At 41.0% G+C, this 26,018-nt stretch overlaps 1 protein-coding gene across 8 annotated transcripts in view; it reads left to right on the top strand.

Moving 5' to 3' along the window:
• ROBO1 (roundabout guidance receptor 1) overlaps positions 1-26,018 on the top strand; it is a 748,981-nt gene that overhangs the window by 417,770 nt on the left and 305,193 nt on the right. For 4 of the 8 annotated variants that reach the window (XM_075102180.1, XM_075102135.1, XM_075102171.1 and 1 more), the window contains exon 1: positions 7,715-8,003. The exons of 2 other annotated variants lie outside the window; for them this stretch is intronic. In XM_075102180.1, the coding sequence (XP_074958281.1) occupies positions 7,730-8,003 (274 nt within the window). In that variant the 5' untranslated portion in view covers positions 7,715-7,729. Of the gene's footprint in view, positions 1-6,717; positions 7,564-7,714; positions 8,004-8,410; positions 8,635-26,018 lie in introns of those variants that run through there. 2 more of the 8 variants (XM_075102162.1, XM_075102191.1) reach the window with 2 other exon arrangements.

Here is a 26,018-nt window from a genome sequence, read left to right as displayed (position 1 = left end):
TAATTCACTGCAGGTATTCAGTTCTTAAGTGGCGTCTGCTTTAAGTATGTGCAGTAATTCAATCAAAGAAATAAGATGGATAGTTTATATAATCCTTTTCATCTCCAGATTGCTAAGGTTAAATTTAACTATTCATGAATTATAAATGCACACAACAATCTCAAACTAATACATGTAAACCCCCTTTTTTTGATGGCCTGTTGAAAACCATGGAATAGTTCCTTCTTTTAAAATACAGTTGATGGAACCTATGGGCACTGTATATCATTTCTTCCACTTATTTGTAATCTTAAACAGAAGTTTTGTGCAACTAATTAAAAATGGTCGACTGTGGTAACATTAAACCTTTCCCAGGCACATGGGTAATTTTCTCTTCAAAATTTTGGATGCAACATTCTTACAGCCCTTCTCAGTGCCAGTAGATTCTGTGACATGAATGGGAACCCAAGGCAGATATTACAGAACAATAACACTCTGTTGAAGGCTTCACAATTCCTGGAGTAATTAAATAAAGAAAAAAGAATCCTTTCTCTTCCATTTTGTTAGTTCATTCAATGCCATTTGGATGTTTGTGCTCGTTAGCTCTCTTATAGGCAGTCCAAACAATCCACTAGGTGACACCCTCATACTCTTCCTATGTTCTGTATAGAAACAAGGAGATGGTGAGTACTGAATGGCTCATTTGTTAAACATTTAAAGCAAATACTGAGATTTCAGGGACAGGTCCCTCTTCGTTTAGCCATATCAGAGATAACACTGGTTTTGTAATAAATACTGTTTGTTGTTTGTATATAAATTACATATTAAGCAGATTAGCATTTTGTCATTTACAGGAACAAAACCACAGAGCAGAAGTTGTATGCAATATTTCCTATAATTACAATAATTTTTAAAAAGCATTTGAGCTAGTCTGCTGACTAGACTGAATAGAAAATATGCCCTTAGCACTTTTTACTGGGGGAACAGAAGGAATATAGCTTTGGTGATTTTTTTTTTCTCTCCAGTGGGGATGTGCTATAGCATCTTTGAAACAGAAATGAAAAGCCACATTCACCCTTAATATAAAGGAGTATTAAAGGATAAACTTCAATGGAATTTTGCATGTTTATGCCAGTGGTGATTTTTTCTTGTAGTTCTTTACGTTGATAATGTTGCTTTATAAACCCTTTGAAGAAAGGATCTTTTGTCATGTTGTTTTTATTCACCTAGCATAATGAGGCTTGAGGTTGTTTAGGGTCTCTATGAATTCAACATAGCAAATAAAATCTTATATATTATTGATAGTATTCCTTACTCTGCAATGACTATGAGTACTATACTAAATGTTACACACAATAAAAGACACTGGAAGTCTGATTTCACTAGTAGTGTAATTAAAAGTAACATCAAAGAAAGAAGAGTTACACCCCCAAATTAATGTAAATAAAAGCAAAATCATGTTAAGGCCCTAACAATCAAACACAAGAAAATAATTTCTTTGAATAGCATGTTTAGACAGTAACCAGCCAGGTCAAGAAAGAGGCAGAAATTGACTTATATGGGCATAGAAATCATAAGTTGGTTTTTTTTCATCATAATCATTATCCCAATTCATTATATAGCAACTGTAGATTTTCAAGCTTTTGCTGTCCATACACTTTTTATATTCAGCTACACTTTACGGTGTTCCTTCTTCTAACAACTTCACTGCTCGTTTAGCTCTAACATAGAAAAATCCATTTCTTTACTACTGAAACCTGCAAAAACTACTGAAATTATACACTGTTCTGCTGTCACATATGTTTATTAACCTCAGTAGGATTCCTACCATGGGTTAGGCCTATAATACACTTAGAGGCAAATATACAACGAGAGATGTACAATTCTTGTATTTTTCCTTTCAGCTTATTAATGCTTACACTTAGAAAAAAAGATTTTAAATAGTTTTTGAGGACAATCAATTAAATAATCAAACAGATTACTTCTGTGGTGTCCTAAACAGTCGGGGAGGGAACAGCTTTTGAAGTGTAGTTGTATCTGATAGAACAATGGCAGGAATATGGTGGACTATTTATGTGGCTGCTTTTTTTAAATTAGTATTACATTCTGAGAGTAACATAGTGTGATACAGTAATTTAAACATAATTTAGACTATAGTAGGTAAATAACTAACATTAAAGTAATTAAGAGATTAACTGCGGGGCAGAGGGGGGAAAGGACAAACCCACAAAGGCCAGGACACATGGAATCACGTAAGTTCCTGTGGGTGAATGTTCAGGTACATTGGCTGTTTTTGTGGGATTCTTGATTCTATATGGTTGATCATATGAAAGCAGACCCAAGCCAAGGAGGATGTCACGCACACATGAGTGCAGTCATTCTCACTCCCAGCCTCAGAATGCTCCGAATGATAAACTCCGTGATCATATAATATACACAAGCATGCACATAGGTATCTCTGGCAGTCAGCTCCTGGAGATAACTGGAAGGCTACACAGTAGTTTTAAGATCAGGAAGGTAAGAGTCATTTGAAGTTCAAAAAGGTTTGTGGAGAGAGAGTGCAGTTAACCTCATAACATGCCCAAGACATCATATGCATACCTCTCCCTTTAGAGAGAAGTACCCTGGGATCTTTAGTACTTACAGAAATTCAGATTCTTCTGGGTAACGTGCAATACATAATCTCTAAAAGCACATTGTCCCTTGTATCAGAGGCAGCACTGATTTCAGTCACTTTGAGGGAAGAGTGCCATCTGCTGAATCACAGCTATCAGTTCTGTAGAACCTTTTCTTTTTCTTGGAGGATTCCCAACCAGAGTCCTGTGCCTCAAAGACAGGCAGCATGTATAATTTTGTGCATAGGAGTAGCCTTTTCCCTCAGAAATTACATGTTTGTGTAAGCCTTAAAAACGGCGGGGGGTGGGGAGGTAAGATTTAGAAGAAGATAAATACCAGATTAAAAATTCAGACCTTCAACGGTTGTGCATTCAGTACTACATGTAATTTAAATAAAAAGATAAATGCTGGGAATTAGAGCTAATATTTCACTCTGATGAATGCAGTAGATGTGTGTTATTGTACAATCAAATGCATACATTACTGTATTTTCTGTAGTTTTAGAATTCATTTGAAAACATGACTTTATGTCACTGGAACTGGGCTATTTTTTTTCTGTGCTTTTTGGAGTCAAAATTATCCATTGATATAGTTTAGAGTGGAATACAATTTTATGACATTTTTGCCTTGTCCTTTTCAGATGCCACCAAATTTATCTTATCTGATTATTTTTCAGGCATTTTCACTGCATATATTACAGAATTAACACAGCAAGTACATCTGCATTTTAATACACATAGAAGCAGCGTTCCCCAGATCTGAAGAGGTTAAAGCCATACTCCTTTTCCTAGAAACATTTTCTGACAGATATATATTTGTGTGTGTGTGTCTCATATATATGTATATATGTCTCAGTATTAAGGACAATAAGGATACTTGAACAGCACACATTTTGTAAGAACATCTGCAGAATTAAAGATTATGTCAATTACTTATATTCTGATGAATTTCTGTAGGCTTACAATTTGAAGAGATTCACTCAGCTGTGCAGCTGTTATATATTACTACAATTTAAATGAATTTTAAAAATTATAATTAGAGCAATATATATCCACTCCTGGTAATTTTTTTCCGAAGAAAACACTGACAGCTAAATATTAGGTTATGAAGTATCTAAGTACAAATTGCACAAGTCTTTGAAGCTCTAGTGTACTTTCACTATAGGTACCTACAGCAGAGTGACTCTCTACTTCTCAAAGGATAAAGATTTCTTTACAGTGATAGAAACAGGCTTAGATGCCTGTTAAAGATGGAGTAACTGTGGCACAAAAGCTTTAAACTGTTTTACTTACGCTCACCTCAGGATCATATGGCAAGGTCATTCAAGCTTCAGACCTTTAATCACTGCTGTATTTAGAGTATCTCTGTATCTGAAATGTGAGATTAGAAAATTAACACCCACCATAAATAAGACTTCAACACAGAATAAAATTTTACTGGTCCTTTTTTGAATGACTTAAGCAAAAAAGTGTGTGACTCTAGAAACGTACTATTCACTATTACATAGGAAACAGACTTATCTTGAGTAGAGAAAACACTCTGGGAATTAGCTAAATGCTTGATTTACCTTCTCTCCATGTCATATATGCTTGCTGCCAGTTACAAAGTCAATGGATTAATTTATGTTGCTAGATAATACATATGTCATAGAAATGCATTAAAAATGATGTTTTTACAATTAAAGATTACAGGGAATATTGACAGCATCACATAAAACCAGGGATACATAAACATGACACTTTACAAGTAAATAAATACATTTACATATAAAATATATGTGTGTATAACCCATTTATTCCCTACAGAGTGACCGACTTGTAGATTTGTGGGTTTGCTTTTTTAACAGAAGCAATCAATTAAAATATGTAATTCAGTACAACATGAGTCTGCCAAGTATTGACACTACAGAAGGAATAAAAAACAAGTCTTCAAAATTTTCTTTTCTTCCTGGAGACTATTTAGCATAGGCTTTAAAAAATATCTGACTATATACTAACTGGAACAGGTTACCTAAAGAGAATATGAAATTCCAGTCATTAGAAATGTATACTAATGAGATTAAAAAATACTTGACAGTGGGAGTCTACTTACATTTGACCCTGCCTCAGAACAGGGAGGTGAAAGAAATGAACTCCTGAGGCTCATTTTCAGCCCTGCATGTGACTCGCATTTATTTAATAAAAAAAGAACAGCCCAAACTTAATTTATTGAAATCTCAAACTTCTCACTAGGGCTCAAGGATTATCTAGGACCTCTTCACTGGATTTGCAGTGTGCTTTAATTCTGGAGGTACTGGTACGTTTTTCTTTCATGAAGTGCAGAACGATGGCATGAGGTCACTGAACAGAAATTGTTAGCTAGGTACACCTTGAAGAAATCTTGTCATATCCAAAAGTACTAACTGTTAGCGATTGCACAGTTATGATTGTTTTCTAAATGTGTTTGAAGTAGTGCACTAATTCAGTTTTTTCTCTGAAAATTAGTCTGATTGGTGTTAAAACACTAGGTTATTGTTCTAACTTTTGAGTGTTCTCATGTTTGGTCTATTCTCACCAGTTTTACTGGGCAATCTTGCCAGATTGGTTGCTGCTGATATATATATGTGTATATATACACAGAGACATTGGATATACATAAACAGGAACTTCCTTTTCCAACATAAACCAGTTTTGCTTTACATTATTGAAGATTTGTCTTTACAGATCTCACATAGAAGTGGACTAAAAGAGATTCAGTGCAACCCGCAGGACTCTGTTGTTGGACTTTTAAGTCAGTTTGCCACCCTGAGGGAGGCAAAACGGGGCAAATGCGGGGGCACACCACCACGGTGCGCTTGGACTGATGGTGGCTGAGGGCATCCAAACCTGTCTGGGTGATAACAATGTGGGGTGCATATAAATCCTGCAATGGGAAGTAAAGGAAGGTTCTCTGGCGTTTTATTACCCCATGGCAACAAAAGGCTCGTTTCCAATGGGGTTAATATAACCAACGCCCTTCTTGGAGACAAAATTTTTTTGTACATTTCATTCAATCCTCATACCCTAATGAATCAAACTTGGGAATAGCTGGAGTTTTGCTGTGCGGTAGTAGCGCTGCCACGCCTGACTTGTCAGGCAGTGATCTCGAAGGCTTACCTCCTACCCTTCTTGCCTACTTACCTTTTAAGCCTTCTTTCCCTACCACTGCCTCTCGTGTCATGAGATAAAGGCATCACGACCACCTGGAGCTGGCTGTAAGAGCTGCTCCCGTAGCTTTGCAAAGTAGTTGTCTGCGCCCAGCTGCGGGAGCGAGGATTTGAGGACGCTTGTCCTAGAGGTTTGATCCACGCCTGGAGCGTGGCCAGGCCGCAGGCACTAGGGATCATCCGGCCGACCAGAGCCTCCTCGCTGCCGCGGGAACGCCAGACCACGCTGTACCTGCCCGCTGTGCCTCTCGCCAGTGCCATCGGTCTTTAGAACAGAGGGAAGGAAAATGCTCAGGTGAACCGTGAGGCGCGAGGGGCTGCCTGGCGGCGCGCAGTCGCCCGGTGATGGCGAGCCAGCCCGTCGGTAACCTCGAGGGAGGCCTCGACGTGCGTGAGGCGATTTCCCGTCTGGAGCCCGGGGTCCCGGAGACCCGACCTGGGGGTTTGTTTGCTCGTTTTCGGGGGGCAACCTGAACTTTTTCCTTGACTGCTGCTGCCCTCACCTCAGACCGGTCTCTCTTTCCCTGCTGCCGGCCGGCGGGGGGAGGGGGCGGGAAGCGGCGCCGGCTCCGGGCGGGGCGAAGCGGGGTGGGGCGGGATCCGCCGGGCCGGACCGGTCGTGCGGGGGCCGCATAGGTGCGGTTCCTTTAAGGTGTCCTGAGGCGGCACCAGATCTGCCGCGGCGGCGGCGCGGGGAGGAGGCGGAGGCGGCGGCCCCCCGGGAGGGGGACGGGGAAGGGGAAGCCCACGGCAGCCGCCAGCGGCTCGACGTGACACCAGAAAGTTCAGGCGCGGCGGGCTCGGCCCCGCCTGACTCTCGTGCTCCCCGGCCCCGGCGGCGGGGGAAGGCCAGCAGCCGCTCCTCCTCCTCCTCCTCCTCCCGCTGCTGCTGCTGTACCGAGGGCGGGCGGGGGGCTGGGGGCGTTGGCCCGGGGAAGTTTTGCTCGCCCTCTCCTTGTCTCTCCCCTTCCTTTCTTCCTTCGCCCCTCCTGTGCCCTCCTCCGGCGCTGGGGAGGGGGCGAGTTTGGGATTCCCGCGTGCAGGGGGCGGCGGCGATGCCGGGCAGGGCGAGAGGCAGCCGCCGGGGCTCCCCCGCCCGCCGCCCCGCCTGACCGCGGCCGGGCTCCGCCGCGGCCCCCGACGCGACCGCCTCCTTCCCCCGTGATGGGAGCGGGGGCCGCCGCCGCTCCCCCGCCGCCGCGCTCTGTCCGCCGCTCGTCCCGCGCCGCCGCCCGCCCTTCGCCCGCCTCGGCTGCCCAGTGACTTGGCGGGGCGCTCGGCCGAGGGCGCTTCCCTGCTCGCCTCCGCGGAGGGCGGCGGGGGCCGGTCCGTGCCCGTCCCGGCCGCGTTCCGTTACTGGCTCGTCCCGAGCACCCGGAGCCAAGCCTGGGGCCGGAGCAGCAAGTTGCGGTTGGGAGGTGGCCGGACCTCAGCTGCGGGAACTCGGGGATCTTTTGTTGTCTTCTGTCGCTTTGGATGGTCCTGGGAAGTGTCACGGCGCTGCTGAGGAAAGCCCGGGCCGGCAGAGGGGAGGCCGGCCGCAGCTGGCGTGCTGCTGCTGGAGCCCCGCGGGTCTGACAGCGCCCTCCCGCAGAGGGCTCGCCCCAGGAGTCCGGCGGGATTAGGGAACCTCGCTTACGTTAAGCTTCTGTGGAATTACAACGCGGGGCTCTTCGTGTCCACCCCGCTCTTCTGGCATGAGACTGCTTGCAGGCGCCACCCGAGGACAATGATCGCGGAGTTTGCTCACTTTTACCTCTTTGGATTCATATGTCTCACCTCAGGTAACCACCGCGCGTGGGCGAGTCCGGTGCGAGGCCGTGGCGGTGGCCGCGCTCCCGCCGCCCGCCCCAGTTTGGCGGGGTTGGGGGAGGTGGGGGGGTGGGAAGCGATGCACTAGCCGGCCTCCCCGCGCCTCCCGCCCGTTGCTTGCTTCAGAACCGAAGCCTCATGGGCAGCCGGGCCGCCTTTGCCCCCCGGCGCGGTGCCGCCAGCTGCCGCCGGCCAGTGGCCACCGCGGGCGGGGGCTGCCCGGGGCTGGGCGCGGGGACCCGGGGGTACGCGGCGCCGGTGCGGCCCTGGAGCTGTGGGCGCCCCGTCCCCCCCGCCGGCAGCGCCTGGGGGCCGTGTGGTGTAGCGGTGGCTGCCGCTGAGCCCCGGCGGCGGGGGGCGCCCCGGCCTCCCGCGGGAGGTGGGCTGGAGCTCCCCGGGGGAGAGGCCGCAGGTACTGTGCCCACCACCCCCTGGCGGTCCGTTAACGGCCGCTTCCCACTCCCAACCGGCGGGGCCGCGGACCCACGCATGAAGGGGTTAACCCCGCACGCCCGTCCTGGGTGGGGAGCACGGCGGTTGAGAGAGGGGGGCTTGGGGAGACAGGCTTGGCTTCACCTTGGCGTGTAAAGTTTACGCACGTGTGTGAAGTGACGCGCCGGCGTGATCAATGGGAGCGGGAGAGATGGCTGAGGGGGTGGGGGGGGATTAGTGGTCATTAGTCACTATTTGCGCGGGGTTTATGCGTGTTGGGGCGTCTTATCGTGCCTGTAGATTGAAGATAGGGTCGCGCTAATAGGCTATCATTGATAGGGCGCTTACGCTGAGCAAAACCCGCTGTTATAATCGCGGTGTCGCGGAATGCGATGCAGGGCTGCGTTACCGTGACTGCGGACCGGTGTGCCTACCCGTCCGCCCGGAGGCGGCGGGGCCATGGAGTGGCCCGGAGGGGCGTGAGGGCGCCTGGGGGCTGGGGCGGGGGGGTGTTTCCGCGTGAGCTTCCTGCTCCCCGGAGGCCGGGTTTGCCGGGCTGCAGTATTCCTTCCCGTCCTCAGCAACGCCTTTTGTCGTACGTTAAGCTACGGGTAAACGCAATATAACCTTGAGTTACAGTTAAGGCTAGTGAGGGTGCTAACTTTTCTAACCTTAATTGATTTTTTATAAGTTTGATGAGAACTCCTTTGAGTCGTTAAAGTTATGGTAGCATGAGACACCTGGTCAGTAAATGAATGAATGAAGTTTTTGAAAGACTTAAGTACACTGCCTGAAGCTTTAAGTCTTAATTATGTCACTGAATGCAATAACCTACGTCCATTTCTAGATTATATCATAAATCTAACGATTACATTTTTGCTGTTAGGTGTGAGGTTTGTTTCTGTGGCTTTGAATATGGAAAGCTTTGCATTTCTCTCTCTCAAAAGAAGGTAGCTCTAACCCTGTTTGCTTTTGACTGTGACAGTCATGCTATTTCTCATTTGCTTGTCTCTGTATTGCCTTCTTTATCTAATGGAAGAAACAACTGGAATGGGGAAGAGCCTTTTCACCGCTTTGCTTGTTGTAAATCTTTCATGCTGATCATCCCTGCTGTGGAAAAGTTGACTTCATAAACGTAGTCTGTAACTCAGTTTTGTACGGGGGTATCTTTAACTCCAAGTTAAGAAACAGTTTGGGGTTTTGTGGTGGGTGGTGTGTGTTTGTTTGTTCCCCCCCCTCCCCCCCCCCCATTTATTTCTCACATAAATGCTCAGTAGAGTAAGATGGATGTAAGGTGTTTTGTTCTCATTGCTTCCCACCCCTATGAGGATGGGGATGTTCTCTTTAGTAATGTTGATTCCAGCTGAACTGTTGGACGTTAAAAAAAAAAGAAAAAAAGCCATGATTTTTATGGAGGCTTTTAATTTTGCTGTGTAAGCAAAGTCAGTAATAAAGATAGAGGGAAGCACAAGAGAAAAACTTTGTTCCGACTCACTCACCAGAGGGGTTTCTTTTCCCCCTCAGCTAGATTGTGATCAAATAGTCTTGTGTCTAGAACAATGGGGATGCCAGAAACCTTTGGCAGGATGAAGTTTGAGGGCAGATGGCCTCAGTGCAGGAGGACAGACAGGAGTCATCTACAGCAGTTTCCACACTGAAATCCTTTGAGTTCTACTGACAGCTGATCTGCCTGCAAATTGATTGATCCTTTCCTCCCTTTTCCACTGAAGATTTTCACTTCCCTCACTTAGACCCAATACTGAATCAATGGTTTGCGTGGCCACACTCTAAATGGGATGTTAGAAACTTCTACTGAGAGGTGGGAAATAACTGGGGGATTGGGAGGAGGAAATCTTTAATAATAGAATGGTAAGTGGGTTAGTGGTTGTTAAAGCAGTAATTGGTAAACCACTTAGAATCTAAAACCCTAATTTTTACTGTGGTATTGCCTCTTTGCAATCCTGTGAAGTACTGTCTTTCATCTAAGCCTGTGGTTAATAAATGTTGCAAAAATGTAAATTTGAATAATTTTGAACATCGGAATATGGCAGCTTTCCTCCCTTACTCTCCCAGTGTAATTTCAATGCTTCTTTCAGTAAAGATAAGCATAAAAATTGCTTTAAGGGGTACTTCTCTGGTATGCTTGTTTTCTCGAGTGTTTACCTGCATTCTGCCTTTTTCCTCCATTTTGAGGAAGTCTGTCCTTTATAATCCATAGAGTTTTCATCTTTCTACCCCCCAAGAAACAACAGCATCGAATTAATGTTTTTTAGAAAATAAAAGCTTTCAGTTATCTGGCGAGTAACATGCAGAATGCTTTTGGTGGGAATAGGAATGTCAAGGTTCTGGCTTTCCACGTGTGTTCACTGCTCTAGCAATTCTCAAGGCTAAGCATGTTGCTGTGTGATTTTCCCCCCCGCCCCCCCCCCCCCCAAGCCCTCCACAGAAATCTTTATATTTCTACAAGGTATTTCCTTGCATAGATGATTTCCGCCTGCTCAACATGTTTCCTCCCTTTCCTGTCTGCGCTATCCTGTACTAATTACTGTACTTCAGATGGGATTGGTACATTTGCTCACGAGGGCTTTTCATGCTGTATGAAATAGGCAGCTCTGACAGCAGTGAGGCAGGCATGGTTTCCAGTGATTGTTCTAGCCAGTGGAGGGCAAAATTGTCTCTTGTATTCCTTCATGGGAGAGTTATCTTCTGACGGTTAATAGTTTAAGGGTGTCCATGGAGTGCCCCCAAAGTCCTTCCCAGTTGGCTAGCCTACCTATTGGAGTAAATAAATCAGCTGTTTCTTTGATATATTTTGTTCGTTTGTTTGTCTCACAAGTTTGCACCTTAAAGAGGGAAGCTTCCCTTTGTGAAATGGGGGAGTATTTCAGGAATTGTTTCCTGTTCTTTTTCTGTGTTCTCTGTCTAATAGTAATAAAATAAGAGATTTAGAAAATACTACACAGCCATTCAAATGATTATGAACGTCTGAGTGCATAATCTGTAAAGCAAAAAAGTCACCCAAGAAAACATAAAACACAGGTGTTTTTACCTACCCCTAATGCATTGTGTGCTGCTGTAATTTTACTGTAAAAATCTTTAAGAAAGATTGAGTCAGTTGCTTAGAGTTGAAGGAGCTAGCCATGCTTGCATTGTGTTTGAGGACTTCCAACTAGAAAAGAAATAACCATGTTCTATGAAAGTGATAATTCCTTACTTGTCATGGAATATTCTCTGCATATCCAGGTGTTTGATGCAAAACCACTTATCCTTGTGAGTACTGATAGTATCTATGGTGATCAAGCTTGAGGTTTCTTTTCAATTTATCTTAGTGTGGGGTTTGTTACCTTTCAACTAGAAAGAGACACTTTTTCATCTATCTTAGCAGTTAATTTGAATACCTGTTTAAAAACAGAAGAGTGCTCAAGCTGACTTTTGCTCTCTGCAGTTGGCGTTGGTTGTCAACTGTTTTCTTGCTTCAGTGTCATGTAGTCCTGAAGCAACAGGGTATTTTCATTAGCAGGCATCATCTGTAATGTTCAGGGTACTGAATTTTGGAGGATTACTGTGTATGCTCTGTAAGATTGTATTAGAAAACATGAATTTATGTGAAGGATACTCCTGAATGTCCTGCCCAAAGACTATAGGCTGAACGTTCTGACTGGATCTACAAAGACAGATGGACCATTACCCAAGTGTCACTGGTTTCCGATAATATTTGTAATGGTGTTGTTTAATGTCAAATATTAACATGTGATATCCACACCAAATGCTGTTTTACTATAAAATAATATAAAATAAATATAAAATTCCTTGGAAGTGATGTCCAAAGAGGTCTGATGAGGGACTAAAACCTATCTTGTTTTTGTAAGAATTAGAGAGAGAAAATATTTAGACATTCAAGATAGAGAAACCTACTGCTGTACTTAAGGATCTGAGAACCTATTCCCTCGCTCTCAGATAATATTGCCTTTGGTTTGGCACTGAAATTTAGCAAATAACTGGAGGAGTTTTGTTTCACAATCCTAAACAGGTGTAATACTATGTCTCATTAAGGGATAGTTTTGTCTAATTAATTTAATAATATGCTGGGGCTAGCAAGTCCAGTCACTTGCTCAGCTTCTACAATTTGTTATTTTTGTTGTCATTAAATGTGTTGTGCAAATAACGGTCACTTGGCTTTATGTCATGGTAGCTGTTTTAGCTGCTTCTTCAAAATATTTCTCTTTTGTAGTGAAGCTCAACATTGTCAACGTGTAAGATATTGTTGCAAATTTGTTGGGGTTTTTGTTTACATGAATAGTTAGGAATGAGACTTTGTTGTCAATAATTGTTAATATTTTGAAGTTTATTTTTGGTCACTAAGTTAGTAGGAACCTACTCTTTCCAAGCAATCTAAAGGGCACTTAAGATTTTTATATGCTGAGGTCCTGACACATTTTATTTGTGTATTCTGCTATATAATCACGTTCGGTGGCGATAACCTTCCTCAACTTTTCACCCAAGTGCCTCTTCATAAAACTGTAAAGTAAATAGTGAAATAACTTAAGTACTGACTGAGGTGTATTTTTAGGACCAATAAATTGTGCAGAGAAAATAAGAGTATTTTCCTGTTGGTGACTAGAATCTTGACCAAGAGGTGAGAGTAGAGCTACAAAGAAATACTCAAGTATTTTGAAAGTTAGAGGTGCTTTTAAAGGTATATAATTTACTGGTTTATATCTTCTTCTCATACCTTCTTTAGTAATACCTATGTAGGTCCTAATACTGCCATTTGACTAATAGCATGTTTCACACATGCAATCATCAGCCAAGTGGCATCCCTGTGTTAGCCTTAAATCAGTGCTGAATTGGTGTGGGTAGAAGGGCTTTTAATGTGAAGATAGAAAATGTCTTGTGAGAACAAATATTTTGTTCTGCAGACATGGGCCATAGATGGCAGCCAACTATGTTGAACTTGCACAGTTGAGAGTACCATGGAAAATCTCAACAGGTGAAAAAGAGGAGCAGCTGGGAAGCTCATAATGACTTCCATTTTCAGTCAGATGTGTGGAGTTGTGTTACTCTATGTTTTTGGATTTTGTTTCTTTTTTTTTTTTTTAAAGAGCTAAGTTAATAATCAGGATACTTAAAGACTTAGGCCAGGTACTGGAAGTTAGCTTTCCCTGAAGATGATGCTAAGCTTTTTTGAAATAAGAAGGTGGTGAATTCAATTCTGGATGCCAGAATTTCTTTGTTAGTTGACACAATGATTTAATTAGAAAAATTGTGCATTTACCCAGATTTACCCACAAAAATGATAAGATATGGTTGTGGAAATTCTGTGAAGAGATACATTCCTGGTCTGTGAGGCCTACCATCGTATTATATTTGTGGTGTTGTTTAACACCAAATAGCCCTCAGCTAGAGGGAGAGGTAGGTAAGTATTCTCATTTAACTTTCCTGGAGTATCTATTTCAGGTATAAGTAGTAGGGGAAATGTCGTATGCTTTGATAAAACGATGAATAGAGGCTGAAGGAAAGTACGTTCTATTTCTTTCCATGTCTTTTGAAAATAAAGTGAGAAAATTATTCTTACTGGGAAAGTGAAGGAGTATATGAACAACTAATGAAGCTGAGGACTGTCCAATACTGAAAACTATTTTAGGGTTCTCTGAGATTTGTAGATATTTTCCATGCCTCTCTTGCTCTGAAGCTTGGGAAAGTTTCTGACAGAGACTGATGTGTCTGTGTATGACTGATTAAAAGAAAATAGATACACTGACAATAACACGATTTGTGAGTTGTGGCAGGCCAGTCTTCTAATTTAGAGCCTACTTGTTGTCTGACCAGCTGCAGTTAAGGGGAAGATGCAGAATGGTCTGTCCACACCTGTGAGCAGAGAAGTTGTTTCTCATTTGCTGAGGTCAAAACAGTTTATTGAATGGTACATCCTTAAGGTGGCCTTACTGAAAGGAGGCAAACCCTGTGCTGAGAAGGGGAATAGAAAATCTTTTGCCTTCACTTTTTTTTTTAAGTGGGAAGTAATGTTGTATTTTCCAGAAACAGGAACTTGGAACATTAGGAAGGAAGATCTACTGTTAATCAGCAGATAATGCACTTGTAGATCTAAATAAAGGATCAGCATGTTTTAAGTTTAAAAAGCAGTTTTTCATCTTTGTGGAAACTACATTTCAGGTCGTCAAGCTTATTTATAGTTGCGTTTTGCTCCACTATCCAAAGAACTACACAGAACTGGAGCACTTTTCCATCTAGCTTTTAGTGAAATGATGTCAATGTGTTGATGCAGGAGGAGTGACATCCTGACAGTGTAACTTGAACATCTATTTCAGAAGGTCAAATGTATGCCCAATATGTGGATTTTAATAACAGCAATAGCATTTTTTTATGTTGTCTTCAACCTTGTTTTTAATGCATTTGTTTTTTATCTTAAGGGATTTTTAAATAAAAATTCTATACAGTTAGTGCATAAAAACCAATTTTTTTGTATAAAGACATCTTAGGTATTGGTTGTCTCAGTCATAATGCTGGCATGTATAGACTACTTGTATTGGCATATATACTTTCACAAAACAGTAAATATGTTGCTGACGATTGCTTTCTTACTTGGCTTTCAGAGAATTTCCATAGCAAACAATTGGGTTCCGTATCTAAACAAGAGGAGAGTACCTCTGTGGGTTTGCTCACTGGTGGTAGGGGTAAATTTCACAAGGTATTCCCATTCACCCCTTTTTTTCTGCCACCAGACTTTACACCTCTAGAGGGGCATAGGGTTTTCTGTACTATGTTAAATGTTTATATTTGGTTACATTTAAGTCACTGAAAGTTAAACAAATAGAGCACTTAATGTAAATATAACATACTATAAATTAAGCTTAGCCCAAATGGCTAGTTGAATATGAAATTGTTGAAAGGTCTGAATATTTTTTTAATCAGAAAACAAGTATTGTCCTCTGGACTGCTGCAGTCCTGAAATACATATGCTTTCTTTGAAGAAATGCATAGCCAGATATGCAAAATTATTCAAGCTGCCCTTTTCTGTTGGCAAGTGTTTGCTCAATATGGTGTTGTGTTACCTTAAGTCTAATGCTAACACAGTGAATGATTAAAATAATATGAACACCCCTTACTGTAGATTAAAGACCTGTGAAGCCAACAACCTTGTGCTGAGCTCTGGATTTAAAATCTTAATACTTTATTTTCTGCATCTTGTATAGTGAATTAGCCGTTGGACAAGCTCAACTTTGGAACAACCTATCTCCTCAGACTTGCAGTGGAGGGTATAGCGCGGGTTGATTTCCAACCAATGAAATCTGAAGTCATCCATGACAGCCATGTCAGAGAACTGTATACCCTGCATACTCTTGATGTTACTCAGTTTTGTAGTCTTTGTCTTCTGCTCCTTTAATGGTCTTGTACATAAATCACGATTTTGGTTTCTTCAGCAGTGTTAAGCTGTTTCATGCTAGTATTGCATTAAAATGTGCTTGGCTAGCATTTTGTGCATTCTGAAATTAGCATTTCCCCAGGCAAGATATTTATTTTCCATTCTGGGTTAGTTATATTGCCTCTTACCTAACTGCTTAGATGCCTTTACATTGAAGGTTAGATGTATAAAGCAATTCATGGTTTTAAATTCATTTATAGAAGACTTTAATTTTACTATTTACTTCTACAGGAGCATAATAGACATTATCAGTTTCTCATCTTAGAAATTAGGATATAATATAGGCCTAAAGATGTGCACTGGATGAACTTCCCTTTCTTCTGGAAGCAGGTAAAAGGAGAAAGAAGTGGGGTTTTGATAGTGACCAGATGGACATGCTTTAAAGAGTGGCTTGATTGTCACTAAATTATAAAACTCTGATTTCTTTTTTTGTAATCTGGGACATTGAATTGTTGAAGTTAGGAACCTACAGCCTAAATTTGGAGCCACTTAAAATCAGTAGTGCCTTTTGAAATTCTTGATTCTAGTGTTTAAATTGCATGAAGTGTTTGACTTTATCTTCAGTTGCGAATGTTTGTGGATCATTGTGGGTACTTAGCCCATTTAAAAATTGAGATTGTGGTGGACATTTCCCTAAAAGCCAAGTAACTGAACAAAGCTGTATACCTTTGAATTTGCATGTGCATCTATAGCTCTGTGTAGGGTGAGAAGCCAATAAAAAATGTGTTTGTGTATTTAGTCTTTTAGAATCTTCACGGCTTGTCACTTTTGTAGTGCACTTTACTAATACCATCAGCCAAAAGCAGGCTTTTCAAACTAGCCATCTCCTGTTGGCCAAGTGAGCCCAAGCATATAAGCCCAAGAGGAGGATAGCAGCCCCCAAATCCAAACATACGTTGTGGATGTGTTTTTTCTGGTAAATGCATAAGCAGGGTCATAAAATACAGGGCTTGGATCAAATGTTCAGCAATGTCACTACTCCTCTTCTATCAAAACTTCTTGGCACCTGCTATTAAACTCAATGCTTGCTCTAGCTTTGTGCTGGGATATCTTGTGGATGCTAGGCAAGGTCAGAACCGGGATTTGTGGATTCTGAATGTTCCCCCTCACCTCCCACTCACAGAACAACTCTCTCACTGCAACTTTCTGGTTTTGGAATATAGATGATGCCCTAGGTACAGCAGTTGACAGATACTTCCCTATCAAAGTGTTTAATGGTAGGAGGTGATAAAAGAAAAAAAAAAAAAACAAACAAGAAAGTAGTGTGGGGAGACAAGAGAAGAGAAAACAAGAAATTGGTTCCTACCTTACCTTTACTTTTTGCTACCCAAACCAGGAGCTCTCACTGGAGAGGGTAGAGTTCAGGGCTATGATGCTGTAGCAGCAGAATGTGGGAGAAAGGATGTATATAATGAACAGGTTTAACGAAAAGGGTGTCTGATGTAACTGTGGAATGGAACTTGCACTGTGCCACTCCTCGGGCATAAAAGTGGTTGGCAGGAGGCCCCGCACAAGGAGTAAAATCCTGTCTCCACCAAAGTGGAAAATTACGGTTTCAACTGCAAAAGGAGGTAAAGCTTGGAAGAAATTAGCATATCTCTAGCACTGAGTGGCATCTGGAATGGAATGGCTAGGTTAAATCATTCAGTAGTGATTAGTGAGACTAATTTCTTAGGTTATACAGCCCTTAAAAATTAAAAGGAATAATTTAAAATTAGATGCAAAGCAGAAAGAAGGAACCATTGTTACTATTTACCTCTTGAATACAGATGGTGGAAGAAAGTTTTCCCTACCTTTTGATACAACGAGAAATCTGTTAAGTGCTGCTCTAAAGTTCTCTTAACTAAGAAATTAACTTTTGAGCAATTGTTGTGAGGAACATTTGGTGACTTTTTAAATGTGTATGCAGCAGTCAGAGCCTTTGAAATGGGAAGGTGTGTGCAGGATGGAATTTTGCTGCTGGTGAGTACTTTGCTTCTTGGAAAATAATTATTTTCTATTTTCTTTCCTTTGTGTTAAACTGTTGCCTGTAGGGAAAGAAAAATATTGAAACATATGAAGTGAAACTAGATTATAGACATACAGAGTACTTATTTTAACTTTTCTTGAGCATGGTTCTGGCAGTTGCTGAGCTGAATGCTAATATAGCTTGGTATCATATCAGGAATAGTGCTCGAAATGTTCAAAGGCTGTCATTCTGCAGGAGGATTATAGTACTGATATAAATACACTCTGTTTACTTCCAAGTTTTCAGTGGAGGGAATAGAGAAACCAGTGAAGTGTGTGTTCAAGTGTTAATTTTTTTTTTAGAACTGTATAAAGAAAAAAACAGTGGTATCATTTATGATGCTGTTGCTTAAAATGGTTGACCTTTCTGCAGCAAATTCATAGGGGGCAGAAAATAAAAGGGAGGTAGGCCCTTCTAGGATAAGATATTATCCTTCTTGGGCTTATCGCTGCAAATAGTAAAATAGAATTAATCTTTAATCTCTGTCAGCTAGGGGCTGAGGTTCCCTAAACTGTGTTGCTTAAAAAACTGTACTAACATTGTTGACTTCTGGGTTGCCAGTTTTCCTACTTGCTTAAGGTCAGTCTCATTTTTTTTAATGTTGGTGGTTTGTTTTTTTTGGGGGGGGTGTCCAGCAGAAGGCAAGGAAGTAAGACTTTTTAAAGCTAAATGATTGCTTCTTTCCTATCTATACGTTTATGTGGTAGCCATTACCATGGTGTGGAATGAGACTCTCTTAATTCCCTCCCACTCAGCCCCCAAGTGCTCCATATCAGATGGGGATTTTTCTTCCCCTACAAACCCCTTAGGGATTTCTGTCCAGGTAAAGGGCTGGGACAGCCAAACTGGGAAGTTTGGCAGATTTAGGCTGACCCAGTGCTTCAACATTGTGACTAGAAGGAGTGAACGTTATTGATACAGGCAGCTTTTTTTTTTTTTTTCTCTCTAAGTGCTATTGGTACGGTGGACATTTGAGCTTGATAACTGGTGGGTTTTTTTGGGGGGGTGGGTGGAGGAAATGACAATTTTAATGTCAATGAAGTAAATTGTTATTACTCCAAAAAGATTGGCTTAATGTCTGCACTCAGATTATTGTCTTCAGGATTGATATTTCTGTTCTCAACAGGAATTAACATTTTATTTTACCTGTTTACAGAAAGACATTCACATTTCGTTTGCCTGTTACCTTATTGCAGGAAGGAAAGTAACAACCTCACAGCTAAAAAGTCATGGTGACCTACAGTCCAGTAATAATTAGAATTTACCAGTGTTAGTCATGTAACTTGGTAATTTCATCACAATTCCTGTAGGCTTGCAGCTGATGATTTTGAATCTCATAAAATGAAATTATGTTTTACTCGCCTTATGCAGGTCAAGTAGAAAGCCACATCAAGTTAATGAATCCTTTTTCTTTGCAATGAAATGAATGTGGCATTTGTTTTTGTTCTAGCAGTCATGAAATCACAGGGTGTTGGCGACAAGTCCATTATTGGCTCTGTGCACTGTGTTTCTGAGGGCTTTTACTCCACCCAACGCATTAGGTGTGCAGACTGTAACGTACTTGTTAAAACTTGTCTTAAAATGAGGATTCCTTTTTTAAAAGCAGTAATAAAGAGAAAATAAAAATAGCGCTCTTCTCTATTAGCATAAATGAAAGAGAAACAGCAACTCATTCCTTTTGTGACCTGAGGAAGACTCAAAACCTGGATGAGTTCTCAGTCCCTTAAAGTCAAAGGAAGTTTAACTACTGATTTCAATTTTCATATTGTCTTGCAGTGGCTCAAGTTGCATGTCACTTCCACCATGTGATATTATATAGAAAACCTAATAGTGTGGAAAAACAAATGATTAATAATGTCACTTAAGAAGTGAGGAAAGTTTCGAGACTAATGAAATTCTGCAATTTAGGATCAGTTTTTGTCATTGATTGCAAAGTTAGATTTATTGTGTGTTGTGTTGGTGCTGTTGGTGTCATTCCTGTTGTAGTCAGTCATTCCCCTGCTTCCTCAACACCTGAACTGGTTTTGTTTTAGCTTCTTTTTTATGTGCTGTGTTTGACTTGTTTGTTTGTGTGTCTGATAACTTATTTCAAAGCATTTTTGGCTTTGCATTTTCCTGTGCTGTATAATATCCTTTTTTCTGAGGTGTTTAGCCGGGAATGTGAGAGGAGCGTAATACATAAATCTAAGTTTGGTTTACATAGTTATGTTTTGTTTTTTTTTTTACATAGCAAAAATACTCAACTCTTGCTGTTGTTCAGGTTTGAAAATGAATGCGGTGTGGTTCTTTACTAGCACGGTATTTGAAGGGAGCCATAATATATTGTATACAAAGTGTTAAGCACAGATCACTTCTTTAAAGAATGGTGTCAGCCATTTAAAATGATAACAAGCTCATCAGCTTTTAGAACATGCTATTGCAAATCTCTACTTAATTTCTCGCCCCCCCCGATTTTAAATTGCATAAAAAGTAAAGCCAGACTTTCCTCTGCGACCAGTCATTTGTCCTAAAAGTACCAGGTGCCTGATCAATAGCATGTGCTGGGAAGCATGAATTCCTTCTCTGAGGAGACTTTAAGTGCACTTATTTTCAACTTTCATGAGCTACAAGTTGTACGTCTTGTTTTGTTTTTCCTTTTCAACTCAGCAATGCTAGGTAGAATTTTGTTATTTCGCTACTGATTTAAGACACGGATATGTACATATTTTTCTGCAGGCTTTTAAGGGCTCAAGTTCAAGTGGTAGATCATTATTCTACGCATCAAAAGTGAAGGGTGATTAACTCCATCTGGGTGCATGCAGTGTAATTTTAGAGGCTACAAATGTTGTTACGAGTCAGGTTAAGGTTTAAAGGTGAAAGTTTGGCTGAATGAGTTTTACAGCTTTAAGTTAATGTATGCAAACAAAGAAACTCTTGTTTTCTACTTGTTTATGTCTACTGAGCAAGTAGCTCATGTGGTACAGAAAAGAAAATGTGAAGATTGTGCAGTTTGCCGTAAAGTTCAAAGTGCATACTTTTGATTTCAATTTAGAAGTCCTGTTAAATAAACTGATTCTAATACAACTTTTATTTAGGCTGTTCATCTTCTAAATGTAAAGTGAAAGGATAATGGCTTTAAACTAAGTGATAATGATAAACTAAAATATAATAGCTTTAAACTGTTATAGCTTAACTTCTAACATTAATGTATTTTTCTAGGTTTGCTCATATGCTATTAAATAATTTGAAGAGCCTATTGCGATAAAACCCTAATAAAACCCCCCTAGTGTGTTTAAGCTTTCCTTCTAGATAGTTTGAAAGCTGGATTGGTAACTTGGCTTTTCACTCAATTCTCTGACTTGGTGTATTCCTGAAAATTGAAGTTCAGTAGTACGTGGGAATAGTGTGTGTGTTTTTGGACTGACGGGGAAGTCGTACAGAAAGGCTTGAATTTCTTTTAAAGAGATCAGCCTGGTTCATGATGTTAAAATCGTAAGTAATGAGACAGGTAGGACCTGTCCTTGTTCCCTGTGTGTGTGCCACCACCTTCCCCCCCCCCCAAGATTTATTAAAGAACCAAGCAATTTGGAAGCTTTTTGAATTTTTATGATCAATTCCATTTTACATCAGATAAAAGCTAAATGGTGTGGGTTTTTATAGGGCTGTATACTAGCGTAAGTGTCTGTTCAGCTGCTTCTGAAGCAGTGATCAAGTCTGACAGCAACTCTGATGGCAAAAGCCAGGGCATATAAATGGAATAAAACAAAAATGGAAGTGACTAACAGGAATAAAAATAAACAGCTTTTGGTCTCGGTAAATAATAGTTTTAAAGCACAGTGGCTTTGTTGAACATAATTAAAGTTGCAAGAACTGGGGTAGGGTGAGTGGGCTCTATTCTCTGAGGTCATGATGGAAATACAGAGGTCAGGGTTTTGCACTTAGTCTTACGTAAACAATGTCATGCCCTGGTAAGTATAAGAATTGATTTTACAAGGTTAAGCTAATTTAAAAACCAAACAAAAAAAAAACCACCCACCCAAAGTGCACTCATTTGATATAAAAAAATTGAGTATGGCCTCTATATCCTCATTTAACCAGTTCATGGGGAAAAGTGAAAAGAGAAAAGTGAGAAGTATAGCCCTCTGTTTAGGCTTGCTTGGGGATGCCTATTGCTACTGAGTGATTTGGAGGTGTCAGACTTTGTAGCTTTCCCAGAGCCTGTTCCTTAAAACCTGCAGGTAGGCAGTTTGGTTTTGCCTCCAGTTCAAAATGAGACTTCTTAGAACTTTTATTTCTAGTTATGTCTATTGAATATTATCTTATTTTGCTGCAGAGCTCATGTGCTTGTCCTTCTTGCAGTCTTGAATGGTGCTGTGTATCTCCCCAAGTTATGTGAAATCTTTGAGGTCTAGTAGTTGTGGGGTTTTGTTGGGTTTTTTCCCTTAATTAGTGGTTTGGATTATGTATTCAGGCCTACATTTGTGCATGTTAGAAAAGAATTTTAAGGGTGTGGATGTATCCTAATAGTGCTCCCTTCTGAATTACACAAATTTTCTTTCTTTCTCCCTGCCTCTTCTCTGACACTCTTTGTGTCAAGCCTCCTTTCCTTACAGTACATCACCAGTCAGAAGGAACTACCAGCTCCAGACAGAACACGTCTCTGACTGTTAGAAGGATGGCTGGCAAAGCCCATAAAATTCAATTGAAAACGGAGTTCTGTAACTTAGCCTGGCAAGCACAGGCACCACTCCCTCCCTGAAGTTTCAAGGGCAGTTGCTCAAGCTTTCACATGCTTTGTCTAGTCATCCACCAGCTGTGAGCTGGCTGGGGCTGGTAAGTTAGAAATTGCTGGTTGTATAAGCTCTCACTTTGTTATCACTGCAGTGTAAGGAGGGCTGCAGGCCCCAAGAGAAGAGGAAGACTGGTGTGCAGCATAAGGATGAAGTATGCCGAAGAAAGACACTGCAGTTCCTGGCTCCAGCTGTCTTTACGCAGCTCTTCCTTGGTGTAGAATGCTGCTTTAATTTAGGTCAGCTTTAACTGTTGTAAAGGAGTGTAGTTCTAGTGAAGTCAATGAGCCAGTGTTAATTTACTTCACTTAGGACTCTGCCCAAGTAGATGAGCAACTGGCAAACTCAAAGGCAAGCGCTTATCCCACAAGAAAAGTTCAAATTGGTTAGATGTTTTGTATTTGTTTTCTTCTCCCTCTATTCTGAGGAAGAAGTTAACATTCCTACATCCTGATTGTGTTTATTGCAAGTAGTATTTATTCACACATGAAAAGTTTACAAACTGTTGCTGTTTTGGAAATAAAGCGCTAATAGGTACTTCAGCTTCTCATTCCAAATCCTCTCACTACTAATAAAATGAGTGGGTGATCTGAGCTCAGTTGAAGAATAGGTGATATCACAAAACTGTCAGTCATCATTCAACATGACTGACATAATTAGCAGCTCCTAGGTGGGGGAGACTGAAGAGTGCTTTTAGAGGAGACTGCTGATGCTTGCCCTGCCCTGTTTAGAGAATAAAGGCATCATCTATACCAGGGTTTTTGGTATGTCTAGTGAAAATGAAATAAACACTGTATTTTGCCCTGAAACAGCTTATTTTGTTGTCTTACAGTTGGTGTTTACCTGACACTCTTACACAGTGGAAGGAACTGAACAGGATATAATCTGGTTATGCCTTTGGTGAAGCTCATGAGAATGTCCATTCAGAGCATCAAAGACAGGCTTGGATCAGCCTGGTCCCTATAGATACAAATGGATGTTACAGAGGACTGCAAGAGTGTCATGCTTAGAATTTTCAGTCGTTCAAAAAATAGTAGCCTTCAGGTCAAGAGAAAATTGTGGCCCTTCCAGCAAGCTAGGTGACAAAGCTGGTGAATCCAAAGACCACCAGAGTAACTAAGCCATTAGTGTCTCCCAATCTAACATTATCAAGAAGTGCTGTTTTTAAGTCTCAGAGAGGAGTCAGATGCTTTTAGTATTGGACTGTGTACTACTTAAAAAGGACATGCAAGTAAGAGAGAAACTTATATTGTAAGAGTGTGCAGTAAAGGAGGAGGGAAAATGCCAACTCACTCTCTTCTCTCCCCCCTCCCTGCCCTTAACAATTCAGTGCCACTCAGAGAGACTCTAGACTCTTCCAACTGATGGGATGTTTTCGTTATCGAGATGTAATGTTGTTCTAAGTGTTTGCAGGACTGGAGAAATTTATTTTGTTCAGCTTGAATAGCAACTCTTTACTGCCTGGTGTTTTCGTTTCTCCTGTAAGCAGATCTATTGAAGTTTCTTACGTAAGTTGTTCTCCATATCAATGACTGTACGTTTATAGTAGGTGCAACTAAGTATAATGTTTGTATTCTTTAATGTGTATTTCCTATTTTTCTGATAAAAAAGCTACAGGCCTGGGCTGATATTTAATTTTTCAAACATTAAAAAATAATCAGGGAAGAAAAAAATGCAGTAAGCCAAAGAATTACCGTTTGCAGAATGATACACTTGTCTCAGACCAAGAGTATGTGGAGCTTTGTTCCTTTCCCCCATCCACACAAATTTCAAATGAAAAGTTTAGCCTGGAATGTGTTCTGGATATTTCCAAATGGTATCAGATATAATCACATTTTTTTTAACTGAGTTGTTGACAGTCCTAGGCTGAAGGCATGGTTGCATCGTGGTTGACTGTATAAGACTAGTTGCCATTTCTAGCTGCGACTCACAAGAGGATCTTTGAATCATCAGATGTTCACTTGCCAGTTATGTGACTTAAGGGGATATAAAGGAAGTTATAGCCAAATACAAGGAAAGTTTACTCAATATTTTTTTACCAGATCTGTAATGTTCTTTGTACATGTAAGAAAGCTGAGGATCATACATGGTTTTGTGTTTAGGGTAACTTAAGCATGGTTTTCCTTTTAAATTCTCAAGTGTTGCAAATAGACCTGAGTCAGGTCTCTTATCAAATTTGTCTGTGATGAGCAGGCATACTCCAGCACAGGTAGCTATTTTGTTTGGCATCACCTTCACAGCATGGGAAATCTCTTGCTTTCTGTACATCAGCTGGACAGCAGGAGCAGCGGTCCAAAGGTCTGCCTTGAGCTGTGTGCCTGCTGATTAGGAAGTTGTTTTCTAGGTCCAGGTCAGTGGGGATTTGGAGGCACTTGCATGCCAACAGTTTGAGGAGCAGCATTTTAACACAGCAAGCATGATAGTAAGGGTGGTGGAGGTGGAGGGTTGAGAGACCTATAGGTCCTCAGCGACATGTGATCTCTGCTGATTATTCAGGAGCAAGACTTGTATGCAGGAATTCCCCAGCACTTCCTTCCGGAGTGGAGATTCCCTAGAGTTGATAGCATTGTGGGAGCATGCAACAGAAAACGTATTGGTTTGACTTGGTTGTGTGATTGCTCTGTCGTTTAATGCTTTGCTTAGGTTTTTTTTTCTTTTTTTTTTTTTAAAACAGTCTATCCAGACGTCTTGCTTGCCCTGCCCTGCTTATAGGGATTTGTTTTAATTACAGTTTGAGTTAACTTTCCTTTGAACATGTTAAGGTATGTCTAAAATACATATGTATGTACTTTAAAGTCAGATATTATATAATGTATCTGGTATGTTTTGGAATGTGCATAGTTCCCTGGCAACTGTTAAGCAAAATTATGCCTTTACATATATCGTAGTGTACGAAATTATTATTTTACTCTTAAGTTACATACCGAGTTAATTTTTTTAAAATATGAAGTAATACCCTTGGGGATAAAGTAGGATCAAAACCCATTTCTCTTTAAGAAGTTAGGTTAAATATTGTCAGTGTTAATACTGCAATTTTGCTGATATTTGTACCCAGTGAAATAACTTGGCAGTCAGAGGGCGAATACCTGATTTCGGGGCAGGTGTCAGACAGGACTCTTACCTCCTAAACTTTGTTTACTATGCCATTACAGATCTAGTCAGAATAGTAGAGGCCTATTTGTACCTGGGGGTGAATTAAACTAAAGGAAACAATGTTTCCACAGTTTGGTTGTGAAAAGTGGCAAAAAGCATGCTAGTGTGCACACACCTGAAAGATTGCATGCAAAGCTTCTTAGTTTTCATGGATATGGCTCTGTCCCAGAGACTTATATATTTGGCCTGTAAGCATATAGACTTAAAAATATTAAATAAGTGAACAAAAATTCTAGGAAAAATGTGAAAAGTAAATTGGTGTTTCTTTCTGAATTGGAACTGGACTAGGGGATCGAAATCTTTAGTTTCTTTTGGAAACTGTACATTTCAACAGACATTCAGTTCAGGTATTCACCACTTCTTAGTGTTTTAACGTGTAGGATGTCAGCAGGTCTGTGATGTAAAGCCTTTGTTTTAATTAGCTGGAATCTAGAAAGATTAAGCAAGCAGGACTTTTCTTCACTTTAGCTTCACATTGAGTAAAGATGCTTTTATGCGCTGTTTTGGTTTGACCTAGTGTAAATGGTCACCTGTTTATGCAGTGGCATAGTGTAACTTCGGGTTGGCTTTTTGCTGGTGGTGTCTTTTTTTTGTTTTGTTTTTGATGGGATTAAGAAATCA

Source organism: Phalacrocorax aristotelis, chromosome 1 (genome assembly GCF_949628215.1).
Source record: "Phalacrocorax aristotelis chromosome 1, bGulAri2.1, whole genome shotgun sequence".
Taxonomy (NCBI): domain Eukaryota; kingdom Metazoa; phylum Chordata; class Aves; order Suliformes; family Phalacrocoracidae; genus Phalacrocorax; species Phalacrocorax aristotelis.
This window is presented reverse-complemented; position numbering and strand designations above follow the sequence as displayed.